Source organism: Vanessa tameamea, chromosome Z (genome assembly GCF_037043105.1).
Source record: "Vanessa tameamea isolate UH-Manoa-2023 chromosome Z, ilVanTame1 primary haplotype, whole genome shotgun sequence".
NCBI lineage: Eukaryota > Metazoa > Arthropoda > Insecta > Lepidoptera > Nymphalidae > Vanessa > Vanessa tameamea.
In genome coordinates, this window is record NC_087341.1 from 9,018,505 (window position 1) to 9,041,345 (window position 22,841).

Genomic DNA, 22,841 nt, shown 5'->3' on the forward strand with positions numbered 1-22,841 from the left:
TAATACTATTTTAATAAATCTCCTTCGTCGTAGTAACTTTTCCAATACTGTTGGCCCAAAAACTAAGAATATATGACGAATAGTTTACACCAATGAGTTCCTATGACTTGGTAATATTTTTGGTTTACAGAGCGATATTAGTTTTCAAAATTCGTAGTGTTGTTATTACGTATGCATCGAAAATATTTCACAAACCCTTTCACAAAAACTTGTCTTATAAATCGATCTCCTATTAATCGCATATTTGCTAAATATAATCAAGTATTGAAATCATCATCATCATAAACCATCGTGATATTAACATATTTTGAACAAATTCCAAAAATCATTAGTCACAACATATTTAAACCAGCTTTAAACAAACTTTATTTATAGTAGTCTGTAATTTATTTTTTAATAAATAAATTAAGACGAGATAAAAATGAATTCTTTAAATTGATAGGTATGTCAATCTAAGGATGGGTGAATAGATAAATGGATAAACAGAAATTATAACACCTTCAATTTTGTCTAAGCCTGGTATTTTAGTATATTCATATATTTAACTAATTTAGAAACTTTTCCAGGACATTTTTACAAAAACTCATTGTTTACAATCCTAACTACATTCATCAAACTTGCAGTCTCTAAAAAATTTAATGCCTAGCTTATAAGGCTACAAACCTCCATATCTTGTATTCAAGTCACGGGTCGGGCTAATACAAAAAGTCGGTTTTTCTGATAAGAAATTCTCAGTAACAGCACAAAGTTTGAAACCGTGCAATGTTAACACACCCGTGCCTTGGAAAGCTCGTAAAGCCATCGCGCCTGAACTCTCTCCGTCTATTCGGATTGCCGTCCCATCGTATTATGAGAGAAACGAAATAGAGAGTGTGTCTGTCTTTCTACTCATAGGCGAGCACTTTTTACTAAAGCCAGCGAAATTTCAGATCTCACCCTCATATACCTACATATCCCTTCTTGTTGTCGACATTTCATACATATGTAAATAAAATTTGAAAAAATAATACATTGCATGATTTTTTATATATATATATATAAAAGTTACTTTTAATATTGATTTGGGCTTACACATTCTAAATTAAGTCAAAGATTTTTCAGCATTTTTGGTGAATGGGTATAAACCAAATTTGTAAAATTATCTTTTATTTTAATACTTTCCATTTTAAATCCATCTAGGATTGATCCATGTCTATTTTCCACACATTTCCCTCCAAACACAGACGGTCCCTCGCATACATAACTCGCTGGTTTCTTATGTACAAAAACCTCGCTCCGCTAATCCCATTTGTAGCCGAGCTGGGCTAAGCGAGGCTAGGTAAATGAAATAATAATATTGGTTGATATTTCCTCGTGCACACTGAGCGAAACGAAGCCCCTGGAGTAGTTGGTTCGATTAGAAAATCATTACTGTAATATCTTTTGCGATTCTATCAAAAACTATATGACGGCGGGAAAACACGTATTTAAGAAAAACACGTGTCCCGGAAATGTTTATTTTAATTATTGAAAACTGTTTGATTACTAATATTAAATTAATAATATTTTGTGAATTCTGAGATGTTTAATTAGTCTGAAATAGTTTACCGTCCATAAATAGGAATATATATATATTGTATTATATTATATTGAGTAAATAGTTCCCCCACCCAATTTTGTTATAAGAGGCCGAGCGTCCGCCCTTATCGACAGGCCTGTTCGAGCCGTCGAAGCGATCGGACCTCCTCAGCTTGGAATAAATCAAAGAAGAATATTTCCTGTTTTTAATTTCATACCTTCGAGTATGGGTATAAATCCAAACCCTGACATTCGTGACGACGGCAATGCTGAGGTCATGATTTTTAAAAATAAGCTCGACAAGCTACTTCGTCATATATAATAACCCAAAGCAAACGCATATTTTTAAACAATTTTAGGTAGATAAATACTATATAGCTGACTTTTCTATAGATATTTTGTTAAAATTGTATTTGGTAAAATTTTAAGCACATTATTCTGATGATGAAAACAGACTGAAGCGACTTCGTTCAACACTACTAAATTATATTGATAAATAATAACTTAAAATTTAAGTTATTTTATTTTATCACGTTTATTTTGTCTCTGAAATTGTTTAAAAGGATAATATATCAATTAAGGTGTATGTTTTACAAAATACTTTTATCTGATTTTGGTTACACACACATACATACATTATTATAATATTTTTTATATTTATGTATGTGTGGGTAACCAAAATCAATATATATATATATATATATGTCTAATCTAATTTTCATATTAATCAAAAATAATTTACATCTATGTATATTTACATCTAGAGCCGAGTTTGGCTCAGTGTTAGAATGCGTGCATCTTAACCGATGATTACAGGTTCAAGCCCAGGCAACTACTGAATTTTCATTTGGTTTATAATTCACCCCGTGTTCGGCAGTGAAGGAAAACATTGTAAGGAAATTCGAAATTCTGCCATATGTGAATCTACCAACCCACTTTGGAGCAACGTGGCGGATTATGCTCCAAACCTTCTCCTCAAAAGTGAGAGGCTAAAGAGAGGAGCTAAGGGCTAAAGGCCAGCGGTGGGACATTTACAGGCTGTTACTGTAATTTACATCTGTAGAAGTATTCTTATAAAAGAAACTCGAAACTGACGTCAGATCAGAATCGTGATATGTCAGAATGTAATATGCGACATTAACTATAAAAATTATTAAATATTAAAAGTATATTAATTTTAAGAAAAAGAGATTATCGAGTTGTTTTTGTTACAGTTTTGGTCTGCCTTTGTACCTTGCGCAACTCAGAACAAAGACGCCGTACAACTTACTTTGGAACAGATTGATGTTATACAACGCCTAGTTGAAAAGTACCCTCAACATCTGCAACTTGCAACATCTGTCACAGGTAAGGAACTTGTTTGTTTCTTTTCATTTCGGTTGTAACGACAAATTCGGACACGTTTTATCGTTATTATTTGTTGTACATTAATATTTTTGTTATATTAATATTTTCCTAAAACTTTCTGGTGCTGCAGACGCCTATAGACGTCATGATAATATACTATTTCTGAGTTGAGTTGAGTTGAATTGAATTAAGTGTAAAGATGTAAAAAAAAAACAAATTGTTTTGAATTTAGGACACTTGACAGAATAGTCAAGTGAGTCGAAATGTTAAAGCGAAAACAATTCGAACCAACTGGGTAGACTTTCAATAAAGGTTAAGCAACAATAATCGATTTAAACTTTCGTTGTTCCGATATGAAGTTACATTTTTTGGACCGAAGTTCCTTATCGCTCGTTACACTTCAGATACTGGCGACTGAGAGCAAGGCCGATATAAGAAAAAGATCGTCACGAAATTTTTGCGAAAGTATACGTGTAATTTGCGTATGTCTATGTAGAAGTATATTACTGCGGTACAGACGAGCGGATCGCGCGTCATCTATTTTCGTTTTGTGTAATAATAGTTACAAGCCTTTATTTAGCTTCACTGGTCCCGGTGTCTGTAATCTAATCGATGAGAGCTGAAATTTCGCTCCCGCGTTTGTTTCTCGTAACAAAGCAATATACTAAAATTTTACCCTTTTAAAAAGAATAAAGCGGAGGCTAGTAAAGGTGATTTCTCATTTCCATAGTAACTTCTATGATATGGGTATCAAATGAAAGGGTTTGATGAGTAAAATGCGATAACCAAACTAACGTAATTTTTAGCATTTCCATAGTGACTCCTGTAACCAAATTAACTTCAAAGCTTTGATGAGTGGAATACGATAATCAAGTCAGTTATTGCTATAAAATAAATCTTAAAAATAATACACGTAAAAAAAAATATTTAAATACTTTTATAAAAAAATATTCGATTAGAAACAAGTCGTTTCTTTCAACGTATTTATCTTTAACCGACATTAAAGTTTCTTCTATTTGTAAAACTCATTCAATGAACAGAATAAAAGCGTAACATTCAGTACTTTTCTCTCCTGCTGTCAAATAGAACAAATATGTATTTCATTGTATCTATATTGTATATTTTATTTAATTAAAATAAATTATTTAATTTCATAACTTTTTGTTCCTTCATTTATTTATTTTATTTCATTAATCTCAACGGATGTTTATTTATTTGTTTAACTTTCTCTTTTGTATAAAATCTCTTCTTTTATTTTAAAGTTTAAATGTTTATTAACATTATAATATTAATATGTATAGATAAACTGTCACTGTCTGTAAAAAAATAAGATCACGTCAAAAAAAGGGACCAACTCTTGGGTATTAAGAACACGCACACTAGAAAAGTTGAATGACGTGTAGCGAGTGTCAAACGTATGTAGCTGCTACGCACACCAAGATAATAAATTTGTCTTGTTTCAGTTCATTTTGTAGTTCAACATCTATATCTAGACACATAAATAATTTAATCTAAGATTATAGTCAACTAAAATCGAAACGCCCGCTGTCAATGATGAATGAATATTGTAATGATATTTCAAGCCTAACATTTTTTTTCTTATAGTACGTCAGGACATTTTCTGACATCGTATTTAGTTATCTTAGGTATCAGTATATTTTAAATTTAAAATTAATTGCAATAATTTCATATACATGATCAATGATTGTTATACATTTGTTTTAATTACGAATGATTATTATATTGTTTTTTATTTTTATTTGGTTCAGATATTCTTGAGGCTCACAGTGCCAGGCCACGTAAGATCGCTTCGCTCATTGGCATCGAAGGCGGTCATTCGATCGCTAACTCTCTCGGGATTCTCCGGACTTACTATCAACTTGGAGTACGCTACATGACATTGACGCACACCTGCAACACGCCATGGTTAGTTCATCAGTTTTAAACCAATTTTCTTTCTGTGAAGATATTATTTTGCAAGCTTAGCAATTGTTATTAGTTACAATGTGTCTAATGACCTAATACACACATATGATATAATTTAAGTTAGAAATATATATTAAGTAGATAATGTTTTTTTTTTATAAATATTAATTAAATAATTAATGTGATCCACATAAAAACCCACAAACATTATCATTTATCAACACCGACGCGATTTTAAAACAATGTATGATGCATTAAAATTAAACAGATATCTTACAAAAAATATTGCCATTTAATTTAAAACACCTCGGTTTGTTATTTTTTAATATCAGATTTCCATTACATTTTCATATACTGATTGATAAAAAAGGAATTCTCATTAAAGCTCGAGCGATTTTTTTTTATATGTAATAGTTTTGTCGTGTAATATATATATACCGATATACGTAAAGTAGAACGCCTTACGTTATATACTAAAGGTAGGTGCCGATTAATATAGCATGCGCAGATTGAAGCAAGGCGAACAATGAAGGCGACTGGGAGTTTTTCGTGTACATTGTGATTTTTGTCGCGTCATTTATTTGTATTGTTATTCCGTAGGGCCGATTCCGCGAACGAACCTCCCGCTGCGAATGGACTCACTGAATTCGGAGAGGTAAGAGTTAATTTAGATTCCTTTAAACGTTGCTAAGCGATTTGTTACGCTGCGTTCGTGAATCTGCAAAGGCGATTTTTGAACCATATTTCACTGCATTTGACACATTTTTTTCAACTTTTTATTTGAAATTTCAACAAGAATATCCCAGGTTTGGTCACTGGAGTCTTCCATTATGAATAGCCTCCTGTCCGATTGAAGTCCTATCGATCATTCTCAATGGAGACTAGATAACACGCAGGAGACCTTTATAATATATAGATGTGTGCACAAACACAGGTGTGCTCCCATCCATCAATGAAATGGAAATCTAACACCACTGACGAGATTTCAGAAATAATAATCGACGGTTTTGCATAACGAGGTTGAGCCAACTTCCAGCTCTGGGCTATTCAAGATTTCCTGATGGAAAAACCAGCAACGTCTTATTGGCCTCAATGTAGCTTCAGAAACTATTTAATAAACCCAACGAGACAATAACTTAAATCGTACTATTAAATGTAATCAATAAAATAAATTTTATAACAATCATTAGATACTCAGGTATAAATCTAGTCTTTACAACAAAGACAGAAGAGTCTCTTCAGCAAGCTAACTACTACTTTATTCTCGGCTTGTTTGAGAAATCCTCCAAAAATAAAATCTAAAATAAAATATATTCTACAAAAGTGTAGCATAGTTTTCAATGTACATATATAAAAGCGAAATACCTTATTAATTTTAATTTATTAATTAATCACGATTAATCACGAAATCTCGGAAGCTATAACTGATATAAATAACTGATATAAATAACTATAGGTAGGTTAATTCAGTTGTACGAAACTCCACCCCAACCCCTGGGGGTAAAACGGGGCTTGAAAAGTCAAAATATGTTTTTGCCTCTTATGCTTGAAATTTAAGATGAATGCTACAGATGGTGTGGAGGTACTAATAATGCATTTTTATAAATTTATCCCTGCCATCCCCCCCCTCCCCCCGTTTGGGTTTAAAACAGGGAATGCTAGAATTGTATAAATTAACCCCTCGTATGCCTTTTACCTGTTTATTCAGCCCTAAATACAGAGATTTTGTACGACCGACTATAATCGATGTATATTTATTAACCGCAAATAAATTACAAATTTAGTTATACAATGATTAAAAATGCATCATTAGCAAATAAAAGTACTGACTCACATAACATATGTTTTACATTATCATTTACCACGAACTAATAACTAATAAATCAATATACACATATCCTGTTTCTGTGACATTGCCATGATAGCGTTATTAATGCGAAGCGACTCACTTTATAATTGAATCCTGTATTGATGAATATGTTATTGTCAACAGAAAGTAGTACGTGAAATGAATCGTCTCGGCATGTTGATTGATCTGTCACATGTGGGGGAGAACACGACCCGTGCTGCGATCCGACTTTCAAAGGCCCCTGTTATCTTCAGCCATTCGTCCGTTTATAATCTGTGTCCCCATAAACGGAATGTTCCTGACGATATCTTACAAGCACTGGTAAATACGTTACTTACGACATTATAAAGCATATTTTTATTACTTAAATAAAGTTTGAACTTCCCTAAAGGTGAAGGTTTAGAGATTTTCGTATTACATGTGTCGATTTTCGAGTTTTCTTGTGCTTGATTTGTGATTATAATTGATCTCATACTGAGTGGTGAAAGAACACATTGTGGGCTTTAATAACGAATGTGTCATAGCAATTCTGCAACATAAGTTTTCACCAACTACCTTAGAAGTAGAGTACAGGAATATAGCTTAAAATCTTCAACATTTGGAATATGACAGTATTTGTTTTTATATACGAGTATAATCATTTCCTACTCTAAAAGTTTCATATTAGTTATAATAGCATATTTAAAACTGTTGTTTGTGTACAGAAAGAAAACGGCGGTCTTATCATGGTGAACTTCTTCCCTGATTTTGTCAAGTGCTCCCCGAACGCTACTTTGTCGGATGTTGCTGGTAATATTTTAAAATATAATAATGTTCAACTGTGCACAGCAATGCACACTGATATATCCTGAATCACTGATCCAAATATTATATACTTCTTGTTTACGGGTCAGTTGCAATCGGATATCTATTATCCATCAGAAACAGTTACGCGAAAAATAGTGTTTCCATATAGAGTAATATAACATTTTTTATGATAATATCTCATAAATGCCTCAGAACGAATAAATTTACATTATTAAGCCTCGTTGATATTTATTAAAATTATAACAAAATTAGATTTAAAAAAAAATTGTAGTCTCTAATGAAATTATAAAAAAAATATTATAAAAATATTAGTAAAATTTAATTGCACGTACACATTTTTTAACGTTTTTTAACAACAATTTGATGTTGTCAGGGGTCAACAAATCATGTTATTGTGTTAACCTTATCCAATCCTCTGCCTTCCTTTGTAACGGTACGAACACAGCTTTGCAGTCGTAGTCTAACTTGTCGCGATACAGCCTAACGTACATTTTGACTTAAACCTAAATAAAATCTTTAAAGTATTTATCAATTAGGTTTATAAGACAATATTTTTTTAATTACTTAATATTAATAAATGTTATTTTTTATGTATTTAATAAACATTGACCATACCAAACACCACCCTTGTCGCCATATAATGAACGCTTTATAAATTCAATAAGAGCTAAAGAACTTTACAACCAAATTATTTTTTTTTTGAAATATTTGACAACATCACATACATTACTCTGATCTCAATGTAAGTAGCTAAAGCACTTGTTTTATGGAAAATCAGAAGTAACGACGGTACCGCAAAAATCCAGACCCAAGGCAACATAGAAAACTAATGAACTTTTTCTACATAGACTCGGCCGGGAATCGAACCCGGGACCTCGGAGTGGCGTACCCATGAAAACCGGTGTACAACTGTACAAACTACTCGTCGTATTTTAGTCAAAACTTTTATCAAATATTATATTCTATAACTAACGTAACCAGAGATTAGCATTACCTAGCAATTAGCGAAACAAAACAATTCATATTCTATTTCAAACTAAGCGAGCCGTTCATTTATTAAAATTGAATTATTGACAATACAGAGAATTGTTTATAATTTTCCATCTATTTGAATTAATTTTTCATTGAATACATAAATGTCATTGTTTCTTGTGGTGGTGTCAAGTATATCATCTATCAATGTATTAAGAAAATTGTTGTATAGGTAATTATGTCGGTTATATGAGCTCAATTTGAATTAAGTTCAACGTCAATTAATAAAGCGAGGTAACCAAATGACCTCTGACATTTATACGCTTTCATAAAACAATATAAAGATACTTTTATGTTTAATCATATCAATTCCACGTTTACTTTGATATAATTGTATAATGTTTTTGTTTCAAGTAATAAAACGAGTTTCATATTTATTAAAATATTTAAATCATATATTAAACAGTAAAGTACAAATATACAATACAATAGTAATAGCTATTGGAGTAATGAATAAATATTAAAAAAAACATCTGAAAATATTTTAGTCATATATAGAAACTTTTTCAATTTATTCATGACATTAGATACTGGTTGAAATATTGTAAAAAATAATCTTTATTTTTAGAACATTTCCATTATATTAAGAGGATGATTGGCGCTGACTACGTGGGTGTCGGTGGTGATTTCGATGGAGTGAACAGGTTAGTTCATTATGTCACAATCAGTTATATACATATAAACTTTTATTTAACTTGCAATGTTCGTTTTCGCAGGTAATTTATTATAAAAAAAAAATTATTATATATATTTATATATATATATATAAATAAATAAATATGTATGTATATGTATATATATATATACATATACAATAAAATAACTAAAAGCTGTTTCTGAACCTAAACATTAGTTACAATTTACTAGCTACTCAGCGGTTCGGAGGAATGTAATACGAGCGAAGATAGACGACCGAATTAATCAATATACTTTCGATGCTTAGACATATAAATTACGGAACTTCGTAATATATTTCGGTGTTGTATAAATATTTCGTTTGCAGGGTGCCTCGTGGATTGGAAGATGTGTCGAGATATCCCGAGTTATTTGCCGAGCTATTGCGAAGTGGACAGTGGAGTGTTCAGGAACTGAAGAATCTCGCCGGTCTTAATATGATGCGTGTAATGCGACAAGTTGAGAAGGTAACGTTGATAGGTTTTTACATAAGTATACTAATTTTTTTTCATATAAAAAAGGTAGACGTTCTGACAAATGAGCCTCCTGATAACCAATTAACACAACCAACCTTGGGAACCAATGTGTTATGTCCTTTGTGCCTGTAGTTAAACGAGCCATTGGTGAAGCCGAATGAGCCATTCACCAACTTTTTTACTGTTATAGATTAGAAATAATGTCGTTTACTAGATAAGGGCTCTGGAAATATATTTTTTATTCAATGTATTGCTTATTGATTTACTAATGGACCAACTATGCGGGCTATAAAGTATAAATCAGTCCGTGTGTGGTGCTTTCAACTATATGATCTCGTTAATAAACAGTCTCACTTACCCTTCAAACCGGAACTAAACCGTAAATTATTGCTGCTAGGCAAGTTTGGTTCAATAACTAATGGATGGAATAAATATATAAAAGTAAAATACTTTATATCTTCAACATAATTTAGATACATTAATTGCGTTCTACCTCCATTAAACGAGTTTCGTAAAGGTGAATTTATTTCGTTTGATAATCTCAACGTCTGAGCAACTTTATTCATTCATTTATATTTGTTCTTACGCTTTAACGTTACGATGTTTTCATATTAAAAATTATTTAATAAATTTCGATAAATAATATTTTGAATACGAAAAGATCCAGTTTTAATGACAATTTTTCTAAATAGTCAATTATTTATATATAATCGATATGATATTACAATTAATTAGATTTAATCGATTAAAACTAATAATAAAAATAATGATTGATACCAACTACATTATTTTCTGAACAGGTACGTGACGACCTGCGCACTAATGGAATTGAACCTGAGGAACACCCTGATTCTCCAAACGATAACGGCAACTGTACGAGCAATGCTTTCTACATGGAAGATGTTGTTTAAAATGACTACATAGACATACTTAACTTACATATATATATCTAAATGAACCAGAACATTACTCGAACTATGATGTTCATAACAAAAACCATTAATATTGTTTAATGCGTGATCGCATTTATTAACCATACAAAAATTATTTTGATAGATGTACGTAAGTTAAGTACGAACGAATATCGATACGCAATCAAAAAAAAAAACAACATTTCAACGATGTTTATTGACTGTAATTAATGTATTTCATATGATATGTGTTTCAAAATAATTGTGGGGAGAATCAGTTCGGCATCAAGGAAGACTTCTCTACGTCTCGGGTGAAGATATTTTAGGAAGCGATACAGCTATCTCATTCCATAATTTTACAATAAACCAATGTAGTCAATTGAAATACTCAAACGAGTGTTTTGAAAAAAGGAAATCGATTACTACACGATTCCAGTCGTAACTCATCGTGTATGGATAACAATATGTCAAAAAATGGAATTAAACTTGGATTTTGTTTTTTTAGAACAATCGGCGAAACGTAACAAGTATTGCCAAGGAATGAGATAGTTGATCTTATTACAATATTTAACCGCATATAACCATTAGAATCTGATATAAATGTTTGAGTGTTGTAGACATATGGTAGATGTTGTAAAAGCACTGTCTCACTATCTGTCGAAAACTTTGTCATTGATAAACTTTCCGTGTCTCATATCGCCCTTCTTGACTCTATCATCGTCTCATAATGGCTCCGTGACCACGAATATTATGATAAATTGAATTAAAAATACGAATTTAAATTAGTTATATTTAAATTCAACTACATCGATTGAATTGGGACAATTTGATGTTTAATTTATTGATATTAAATGACGTATTAAAGAAAAATTTAATTTTGGAATATAAATTAAAAATCGTATTAAAATGTAATTTTATTTACACGTTTAGTAAAGAATGATATGATACGATGTAAGAATGTAGGTAGTGAATAAATTTTTAAAAATATTAACGTATAACATTTTTATACTTAAGAGTATCAAAAATTAACTTATTTTTTTAAGGAATTGAGTGCCAAATACGGACGCCATTGGATTTGTTCTTGTTTTTCTCTCTTATTTCTAAACTAATGAATACATTCGACGATTTAGAAATAATTTCGTCGTTCTATAGTTTCAAATAGATTTGAGCAACTTAAATTCTCTTCTAATATACTTATCATTACTGTATCATCATATAGTTTTAATAAACAGTGCTGACTCATTTTAAAAGCCTCCTTAAAATAATCATATATTATATAAGTAGATTAAATTGCTGTGTAGTTTTCTGTAATAGATAAATTAAACAAGTACTTACGTCAAATATCTACGCATTTACACGTATGAATTCATAATATTTTCTCTTCTTCGAACATTTTTTGTCTGTTATAAGTAATATATTTTTTAACTTGATACATAAGTACTCTTATTTATATATTATATGCTGAGTATGTGTGAGACTTCACAGATGTTTATATTAATATGTAAGTTCTTTTTATAATTATGTCGACGTAAACATTATCAATTGGCCTATTGTTTTTACTTGTTTAGAAAATTTTAAAAATGAACGTATATTGAAATTCTTTAAGGTCTAATTGCGTCGACATGTACTCGTTTTTTTTAAGACATATTTGTAAGCTTTACTACTATCTGTATTTATCTAATTTGATTAAATCCCTTAAGTTTCAAAACTATTCAAAATACCGACTTAGCCGGATCTATACAAGTATATAATTTCAGAATTACTCGGGATTGATACTTTCATATGAAAAAATAATAATATTTAAAAAAAAATAACTATGTTGAATTAAAAATTTAAACAAAAATAGAAAAATATATGTATTGTTTTTTTTTTTCATCAAGAAATAAATAACGATCTTTCTTGAAGTCAGATTAAAATCCGAATTTACACCAGCAATGACTATTCGATACTACAAATCGATTTCAAAAACATTCGGTATAAAATATCACAGCTTTAAGAATATATTAAAACTTTATAAAAAAATTAATCTACTAAAATTCGATTACATACCGAATCTTTTAAAGGCAGATGATTCCAAAGAAACATTCCGTATATATTTTCGTACCTTCATTGATATTTTGATATGAACGTATATGTCTATACGACAATAAATCATTTCGTATTCGGTCGGAAAATCCGCTTATTCCTTTATTGTTACTTAAAAAGTGAAATTAATTGATCATTATTATAGTTTAATATATACACCAACCAAAAAACTGAATTATAGATATTACCACAGAAACTAAACACCAAAAGTTAAGAACGTATAAAATTGTTCCCTAAACTCAACTACGCAGATTTGGATGAAATATTTAATATATGAATATAAAAAAAAAACATGAAAAAGGAATAAGCGAGATTTAATCTCGATCTCAATTGAGCTGTGACTCTTGTAATTAACGATTTCGGGGTAAAAACGACTATTTCTTAGAAATTACGACTGAAAACTTTTCGAACGTATATTATCTAGCATTATTATTGTCGCGTCTGGCTGTTATTTTGTAATTGGTTTTGAAATGTATTTTATTATAATGTCTTTTTGCACAAGCACCCAGCTGTTACATGTATTTGACTTAAATAAAATAAAATAGTCTTGTACTTACACTGAATGTATACAATAGTTATTTTATTTACCTAACATTTATTTGGTGTCCTGTGTGTGATAATGATCTATACATATAATAAAATTGGAGTGTCTGTTTGTAATATTAAAATAACCGCGTTTTACCAAATGCATATGTATGTATACACGGTACATATACCTAAATAACATTTTTTTTACAATTTTTGTCTGTCTGTCTGTTTGTTCCGGCTAATCTCTGGAATGGCTGAACCGATTTTGACGGGACTTTCACTGGCAGATAGCTGATGTAATGAGTAACTTAGGCTTGCTTTTATTTTAGAATTATATGTAAAATAATAATAAAGTCAAGCTTTTTTATTAAATTCAAACGCGCACAAAGTCGCGGGCACAGCTAGTTTTAAATACATCAATTAAATAACTGGATTATAAACTAACGATAAGAAAGAAAATAATATTTATTCTTTAAAGAAGGATACTATAAGAGCAAACAAGTGAATTACGAAATTACATTTGGAAAGACGTTTTTAAAACACTACCTTCTAAGCTAAATTACGGATACTGTGCCAATCTCAAGCACTTAAAAAATGACTTACCACCTGTACCCCTAGTACGAGTTTCAATACTTCATGCGTTAATAACATATCGACTTCTCGAAAACGTTTATGAAGTATTTTTATTCGGTAGTATGAGTTTGACATTACAAGTTTACGTTAAAAACATGATAACTGTCGAGCTACTCGAAATAGACTACACCACAATTTATATATCCATCTCACTTACACGCGCTAAAAAATGTGAGAAAAATATATTCGGCCATTTTTATTGTATTTAACATTTGTCGCAAAGTATTGTCTCTAAAATTTTGAAGGCTATATTATCTTATTTTACAATGTTTATTTTATTTAAAGAAATAAAAACAGCGAATGTATTAATTTGTAAGTGTTTTAGTAGTGGTGAAAAAAGAAGAAATTACATTGAAACATGATTGGCTTAAAGATTAGTTTATCGGAGTTTGAAATTATTATAAAATTCATCAAGAGGTATGTAAACATAAATTTATTATTACGCTTAATATACAATACGACCCGTAATAATTGTAAGGACCGTAAATTTATAATAGAGATTAGAAACGTTTTAAAAACTTATAAACAGTGTATATTGTTTTTAATATAGAGGGATTTGAGTTAAACTGTAACTAACCTAACCTACAAGTATTGTAAATTTAATTTCCTTACAATTTTACGTTGATATACATATACACATTTAAATTGTTGTTCTAATTTGTTTATAAAGTTTAATTTGAAACTACTTGTCTGCCTTATATCGCGCACAGTCAACGTTCAATTTTTATTTTTTTCCAGCAACAGATCTATATAATGAGATATGTGATTTGGACATTAGAAAAAGGTGACACTTCTGAAAATACATTCACACATTTCTTTATACGTAATTCGAAAGATATGTACACTCAAACAGAAAAATAGTGCTCTTGTAAAAAAAATAATGGGAACTCATTCATCGTGAGACCGTGTACTGGATCTTTATAATAATAAAACAGACGAAATATTAATTTTGGGCCGTGGTACAAAAGAGTCGTTATTATGCATTATACCATCTGATTACAAACTTATTTCAGACAATTTCTGCTAACTTTCAGTATTAAGTTTCACGAAAGGACCGTCTACTTAGTGTATTCTAGAGCAAAATATAACACCTCGTCTCAGAGTCTCTGCTGTTGATGGGTACTTCTGTGATTATTGTTATTATTACAGTATCTGAGTTTATATGGATAAATACTTAAATGATGCATGGGATGGAGCCAAGAATTTATTTTATGAATTAATTGATGTGAAATTTCTATTGGCACACCCTAAAGGCAAGACCTACTTACTTATACCCCGTGACGACAAAATGGCATCATGCTCTCTTATGCCATCACACTTTCGCTCCACCGCTACGCAATGTGCATAGTGCGTATATTGCAGACTTCTTTGCTACATATTATTGCTGAACCAGCTGAACCTGCGGCTTTAACCACGCGGAATTTATATAACTTTCTATATCAAAAAATGGTCTAAGTCCTTCTCCGAGACTCAAACTATCTTCTTCTCCAATTATCAAATTGCATCTAAATCCGTGTTTTAAGCGTGAAGTGGTAACAGATAGATCATAAAATGAAACAAGTTATCACACTAAAGTAAATTTTACTCCAGATTTATTTAATGGTTTTCTTTAATTATTATCATACATTTTTTCTAAAGCCATCATTGCGATGTATCACATCTGGCGGGCGTCCGTTTTTTTTTCGTGTGTCAAACAAATTTACACGTCCCAATTTACGGATCGAATATTGTGGAACAGTGACTTGGAATATGAAATCTGAAACAGGAATTTCACATGAACATATTAAGCGCATTTATGACCCACAATATTATGAACCTTTACTAAAACTTTATTTAATCACTGCAGTTTATAACTCTATGAAATATTTTATGCTGAAGTATTAATAGTATTTTATAATGAAGGTAAATTATGTTGTAGCCCTGCCTTGTGGTTTATCGACTTTCATGGTAAAATATAATTATTTAAGACACGTTTTCACCGTAAGATAAGTGATAAAGAAACCGCTTTGTAGCCTTCCTAATCTTTATAATAGTTTAAGTATCGTTGTTTATGTGTGATTCTGTAATGTTCTTACTATACATTTGGCAACAAATGGCACTGAAAATAAATATTAACCATTCCTTACCCAATGCACCAACAACCTTAGGAACTGAGATGTTATGTCCCTTATGCCTGTAGTTACACTGGCTCACTTATAATTATAAGCTGGAACACAACAATACTGGGTACTGCTGTTTAGCGTTGGAATATCTGATGAGTGGATAGTACCTGCCCAGACGATCTAGCACAAAGCCACCACCTAGTGTACGTGACGTATTGAATAAATTTATTTTGTTTGATTAATGTAGGCACATTATATACGTTTACATCTATATATCTTCTCTGAAACTAAAATCATAATCGGTTGGACTAATTTCATTTGGGTTTTTTTTTGTGTATATTACAGTTGGTCCATGGATGGTTTATATTGGATATATAAATATCCAAATTGAACGGGCAACTTTGAAAAATGGAAAATATATTGCAATAAGTATAAAATATATTTTAATACAGTATTCATAATTCTAAAGGTCTGTATATACTTCAATATACAAAAATTCATCAGCTACCCATGCTTGCTCATCCATATTCTGTCTATAATAAAAATCTATCCGAATTTTTTCAACTTTCAAATGTATAGATTTTATAATAAAACTTATTGTTTGATGTTCTCGCAATCATTACTATGTATTAACCATACCACTGGTATTTTTTTGTAAATTTTAACGTATACATTCAATAATATATGTGATACACGGTTGAAACGTGAATGTTTCAAAAATGAACACTTCCGTGCCTCTCAGTTTTCATCTATCTATATATATATATATAAAATAATAAGTCTTGACTGACATCGCCCAGCGTAAACTATTAAAGTTAGGGCCTTGAAATATGGTGAGTAGGATCTTTTTATTGAGTAGACACCCACCAAGAAAGGAATTTTTGAAATTCAACCCCTAAGGGTGTGAAACAATATTTAAAAATATATTTAATATATTTATAAATATTTAAGCGTTTCTAGATTTTTTACCCCTAAAGGGGTGAAATAAGGATTAAAAGTTTGTAGGGAATACCCTCATTTTTTTAAGTTAGAAACATGAAACTTTATTTTTGGGCTACTGATGAGAAATGAGTAGATATGTATTTAAGCGTTCTGGATATTCTACCACTAAGCTGTTGAAATAGGGGTTGAAATTTCGTATATAGGTTAGTCTTGAAGCCCGTCATTTTTTATGGTAGGAGATTGGTGCGCCAATAACGTTACTAAGGAATTTAAGACCTCAAAAATTATGCCACGGCTCCAGTCTAATATTAAGGGTTCTCTATCGTAATGTCATAGGTTACAGTCATCACTGTATTAAGGAGAATTAGTGTATATTCCACGAATATTTTTATACCATCAGAATACCCCTTTAATTTCAAGAGAGTACACTCCGCGCTTAAAGTATGCTTCACCATGGCAATTAATAAAGTACAAGGTCAAATTTCTAAAATGGCCGGAGTGGATATAAGAGAAGACTGTTTTTCGTATGGACATCTCTAAATAGCCTGTTCGAGAGTGAGTTCTGTAAGCAGTCTGGTGTATCTAGCCCACGAAAGTTGAACCACAAATGAGGTCTTAAATTCACGTAATATTTTAAATTATTCTGTAATATAATCAATTTCCACGTCATTTAATTTTATCACGAAACCAAACCACAAATCTAATTCTATTCATATCGGTTGACCAATCACAGAGTTTGTTATACAACTACCTTCTAGACGCCATCGGTCAAATAAGATGTATCATATGCAAACCGACTTCTCCTGAGAACTCAGGGAACTTATTAACATTATTGTGATTCAATTTCAAAGTTTCAACTTTATCGATTTTAAACTCATGAAGACTAGTCCCAACATCTAGGACTTCTAACCATCAATCCCGTTTCCCAGTATATATTTATTTTATTTTTTTTACTTTATTAGGGAAACAAACAGTACAAGTCCTTCTTAAAGCTATAACATAAAAAACTATTTAAGCCGTATATAAGCCGTTCTGTACCGCCCTGTGTAAATACTGAGGTAAATTTAACCCATTTTCCATGCACTCTACCATTTTCAGCTTAAAAATTGGACCCGACAATCCCGAACCTGCGAGTGAATACTTTTATTTTATTAATGGATAATTTTCATCGGTTGAAAATATGAAAAAGAATATTTCTACAAAAGGTTTAACGTTTTATTTCATCCAAACAACAGGATAAAATACTGATATATATATATATATCCTATTCCAATGAAATTGAGGAAAAAGATAAAAAACCTTATATTTCTTAACTCAGCTAAATTGTGCACTACTAAGAATTTGTGATTATTAATCATTATCTTTTTTTATAATACAACACTTAACTAATTATTTCCACTTTAATTCCACTTTCAAAATTCCGATAATAGTTTCGTCGACGTTAAAAACACATTTTTTTCGTAAATCCATTGTGAATATTATGGTTTAATCAAGCTCTCGACCAATGATATCGTGTCAATTTGCTGTTAAATGTAGTTTATTTGGCTTTTCTGCTCGTATGGTTGGAATGGAGTATACACCTACTTTTTGTATTTATGATATTTTGTATGTGTGATTAATTTATAAATATTGACAAATAAAAATGACATGAGTAATAAGTACTTCATGATAATCTAATAGAAGCAATAATTGTACCTAATTGTGCTACATAGGAGTCTGTATTAATAACATAGATACCACTTGCTTGTTCTAATAATGCAGCTCCGTTCACAGTGCTATGAGTATCAATATATTCTTCGGAAAATTGTCAAAACACCAGCAGTTGTTTCAAAATGCATGTGATCTCAGAAGGCTAATTTTCACATATTCTCTACGTTTGGGTTGAATTATTCTGCAGTTATTTATCTCTGAAAAAACTATCATAATAGACATATTCGTATCATGTAGGAGAGCTGAGTTATAATTTTATTATATAAATATATCTGCTTCACGGTTTCACATGCTTTAAATTTCAGGCCATTGACTTGTCAGGCGTGAATTTCATGTTCTTGTAATGTAGTGCCGGAGTGAGAAGTCAGATCGGTGTCACGAACCCGTGACTGATTGATTGATGTTTTATATTAGAAACTGTAAAATCATCAAACATTATAAAAGTTTAATGAATTGTACGAAACAGTAAATATTTTGTTCTGTGCTCGCATTGAACACTGATGATACCCACAAGACTTGTAGCTACAACTTTTAATTAAGGTAGTGTTAATATTATACATATAAATATATATTAAAAATAATTTGCTTTTTTACAAACTCTGTCAATATCAGAATTTGGAATGAAGGTAAAATTTAGGAACTTTTTTTCATCCGTTTGCCGTCCACTGCTGGACGAAAACCTCAACCATGGAACGCCAACCATCCTGACCTTGGGCAGCCCGCATCCATTACCTACCACCTTTTTTAAATCGGCCGTCCACCTCGCCACATTACGGCTTGCCTCTTCAATTATTGAGCGGTTTTTTTCATGAAATATGGATCGAATATAATAAAAAGTCTTTATATGTTCATTATAGTATTACGCGTAGAATTAATGGGGTGTTGATATCATCGTAGGCGAAAAAGAACGAACGCATGCAGGCAACTAAAAGTACAAATAAAGACTTAAGTACGAACTGCAAAGGACTTAATAAAATATATAAATTAAATATATGATAGTGTCCGCAATGCGTGCAAATGCATTAGCTATATTTTGAGTAATATTTTTTATATTTACAAATACTAATGTACATTAAAGTGGTCAGTATAAGATGCTCCTGTTAATTTATCGGCTCCGCCTTTTTGATGTAAATGTCAAATAAAATCTATGTATACAATAAATTCTTAAGAATCTACGGTATATTTCAAACCGAAAGCTCAAATAATGAACTCGTAGTAATGTTATAGAAATCGATTTTAACATAAAAACATTTAAATAAGACAATTCTTCTATAATATAGAAGTTAATTTACAAGATCGCTCGTAAAAATCAATTCAATATTAATTGTTTCAGTAAAAACCAAGAAATAAGCAGGGAATAAATTGCTCTCGGTGATCAGTCAATGTCACTATGTTCTAAGAAACGACGTGTAATGAAATTGTAGTTAGGATAGTAAAACCTACCTAAACGCGCCATTTTAAATGATTAATATCTTACAGTTATATTATAGCATCATTGGTTCCACCTCACATAACCCCTTAACTGCAGCGGAAAATATTGAAGCGAACAAATCGCGCCATTTGCAATTGAAATAAATGAGCTCTCAAGTACTAATGCAAAAACATTTCAAAAATATATTACACCCGTATCAATGTCCTCACTGCTGAGAAGAGGTCTCGTTAATTTTACCTTTTTAATTTCACCCGAGGAATAGAAAATGCAATCGAAAATCGAAACAAAATTGAATTCGACGAAGAAATGCTACTAATCGTAGCATTCTTGCAAACATTCCACGCGGTTATGAATCGTACAGATATTTTTATTTGGAATTGTATATACTTATTTAAAATTTCAAATACTTAATAAAAAAAACATTATAGTAAATATTATGCCCATTCGTTTTAACATTTCTTGAATCAATGTAGAACGTATTTTATTGTACCTATTATAAAATTGTTAAGCAACATAACGGACTAGCACTTACAACTCAAGCTATTGAGTTATGCACTTATAAATATTATTGTTCATTATTATAACTTACACTGCAGGCCTAATAATAATAATTCCCTAAATTATATATGTACTTACTATATCAAAATAAAATATGACGATACCAAATAACAATTTTTTTTTACTGTGACATTAAAGTATTTTTATAAAAAAATAATACAATATTTTACTTTTTACCACGCCCGTTGGAATATCTGATAGAAACAATTATATTTCATGACACTACACTCGAACCGTGAATATTTTGCGTTAAAAAGAGATGTAAAACCGCTGTCTGAAAATGTGGTTGAGTATTCCAATTTACTCATAAAATTTCAACTTTCCAGTAGACTTAATAGCAAGCTGTGACAGACGGACAGGTTAATATTGTGTTTTTGCGGTCCTCGGAAAATATAGCAATTTTATATTTTTATACACACTGCGGTTTACATTTCTTTCTTATTAATCTCTTTTCAGTAGATTAACCTACAGTGTATATGTATATATATACTCATACTTCATCATCAGCCCGCATTCGTCCACTGCTGAACATAGGCCTCTTCAAATGCACGACACTGTGATCTTTCTTCGGCAAGTCGCATCCAACTCCTGCCAGCCGTCTTGCGCAAATCGTCACTCCACCGTGCCTGAGGACGTCCTACACTACGTTTGCCGAGACGCGCTCACCACTCTAGAACCCGTTTTCCCCAACGGTTATCGGTTCTACGACAAATATGACCGGCCCACTGCCACTTCTGCTTACTAATCTGGTGGGCTATGTCAATGACTTTGGTTCTCTGACGGATCACCTCATTTCTGATTCGATCCCTCAGAGATACTCCGAGCATAGCCCTTTCATACCTAAAAGCAAGATGAAGCATGCCATCATTAATTTCTAGAAATATTATTAAACGCTTACGTTAACTAAAAACATTCGTTAATTAAATCTATTAAAAATTAAAAACATTTATTTATTTAGAAAATTATACATATTATACATTGTCATCAATTCAAATAAATACCTATACACAAATCAAAATTAAAAATAGCTACCGTACATATCCTGACCGCGTGGAGGCAATAATGCTAGCACCATTTTCTCATTGAATAAAAGTACCGATTCTCTGGAAGAAAAATGAAACAGAGAAGGCAATGAGACGAGTTTTTATAATATATTTTTAGAAATATTTCTTCTTATTATTTCTTCATTCACGTGTTTAAATTGCAAACGGTACAAAAACATAATTTAAAATTATAGACAATTTGCACCATTTGTTCACTTCAGCGTTTTCAGCTTTGACTTCTTCCGACCTTTAATATAGTTTCTCTGATATGAGACGGAGCCGATGTGTCAACGCATGTAATATTCGACAATGGGACCCGTTTTCGGTCCCGTGAAACCAGTGTCGGCTTTCCGGCTTTTTTATATAAACTATATATTATACATTAATATGTTTTAGCTATATTTTAATGTAATAAAAATAAACTTAATCTTCAAACATTTTTAAACGTAGAGAAATATATGATAATTGATTCTAAATAATAAATGAATTTATGTAAAGGACTAAATTATAAGTAAATAATAAATACTTTCTAGAAATAATAATGACCTCGATATTCATCGTTAGTTTGTCCAAATTCAGAGTGCGTCTAACCAAACTTTTAACCTAACACAAAAATATGTTCAATTGATAAGCTATTCTTAATTTTTATGTTACTAATTTATATTTGTTTTTTACTGCTACATATTTTTTTTTCTTTCACTTTTTTTCTTAATTGTATTTAAATTATTATTTAGTGCATGCTGTGGTCTCCTATAATTGAAGGAGCACACAACTTGTAACTATTATATTGTTTAATTTTAAGAATATGTATTTAGTGTGTATCTTTTGTTGGAGACTCGAGAATTAAATAAATAAATAAATAAAATAAATAAATAAATAAATAGTATGTCTCTTTAGTTTGTTTATTTTTATTATTTTAATCTTATTTCGTTGTACAATTACGTATTTTAAACAACATATCAATTTAAAAATTTTAAATAATGTATTTAAGAAAAGTAGCTTGTTTTGAGTTACATTGATTACTTTTATCTCGGTAATGGGTACTAGCGCAACTTTTAAAAAAATAAGTTAACCTATATCATATACATTCCCTCTTCCTCCAAAAAAAAATATTAAAAACAAATAGAAGTAATAGAAATAAAGTGAAAAGTACCCTTTGATTTCGTTGTTATTGGCTTTTTTTCCTAAATTATCTACTGCAAGATTTTTTTATTTACATTGGTTTATT

General features: G+C 30.7%; 1 protein-coding gene across 2 annotated transcripts in view; it reads left to right on the plus strand.

Moving 5' to 3' along the window:
- LOC113404038 (dipeptidase 1-like) overlaps positions 1–13,237 on the plus strand; it is a 78,380-nt gene extending 65,143 nt beyond the window's left edge. For both annotated transcript variants that reach the window (XM_026644777.2, XM_064220385.1), the window contains 8 exons: positions 2,772–2,904; positions 4,674–4,830; positions 5,431–5,485; positions 6,824–7,000; positions 7,384–7,468; positions 9,087–9,162; positions 9,522–9,660; positions 10,470–13,237. In XM_026644777.2, coding sequence (XP_026500562.2) covers positions 2,772–2,904; positions 4,674–4,830; positions 5,431–5,485; positions 6,824–7,000; positions 7,384–7,468; positions 9,087–9,162; positions 9,522–9,660; positions 10,470–10,580 — 933 coding nt within the window. In that variant the 3' untranslated portion in view covers positions 10,581–13,237. The remainder of the gene's footprint in view (positions 1–2,771; positions 2,905–4,673; positions 4,831–5,430; positions 5,486–6,823; positions 7,001–7,383; positions 7,469–9,086; positions 9,163–9,521; positions 9,661–10,469) is intronic.
- The last annotated feature ends 9,604 nt before the right edge of the window (positions 13,238–22,841 follow it).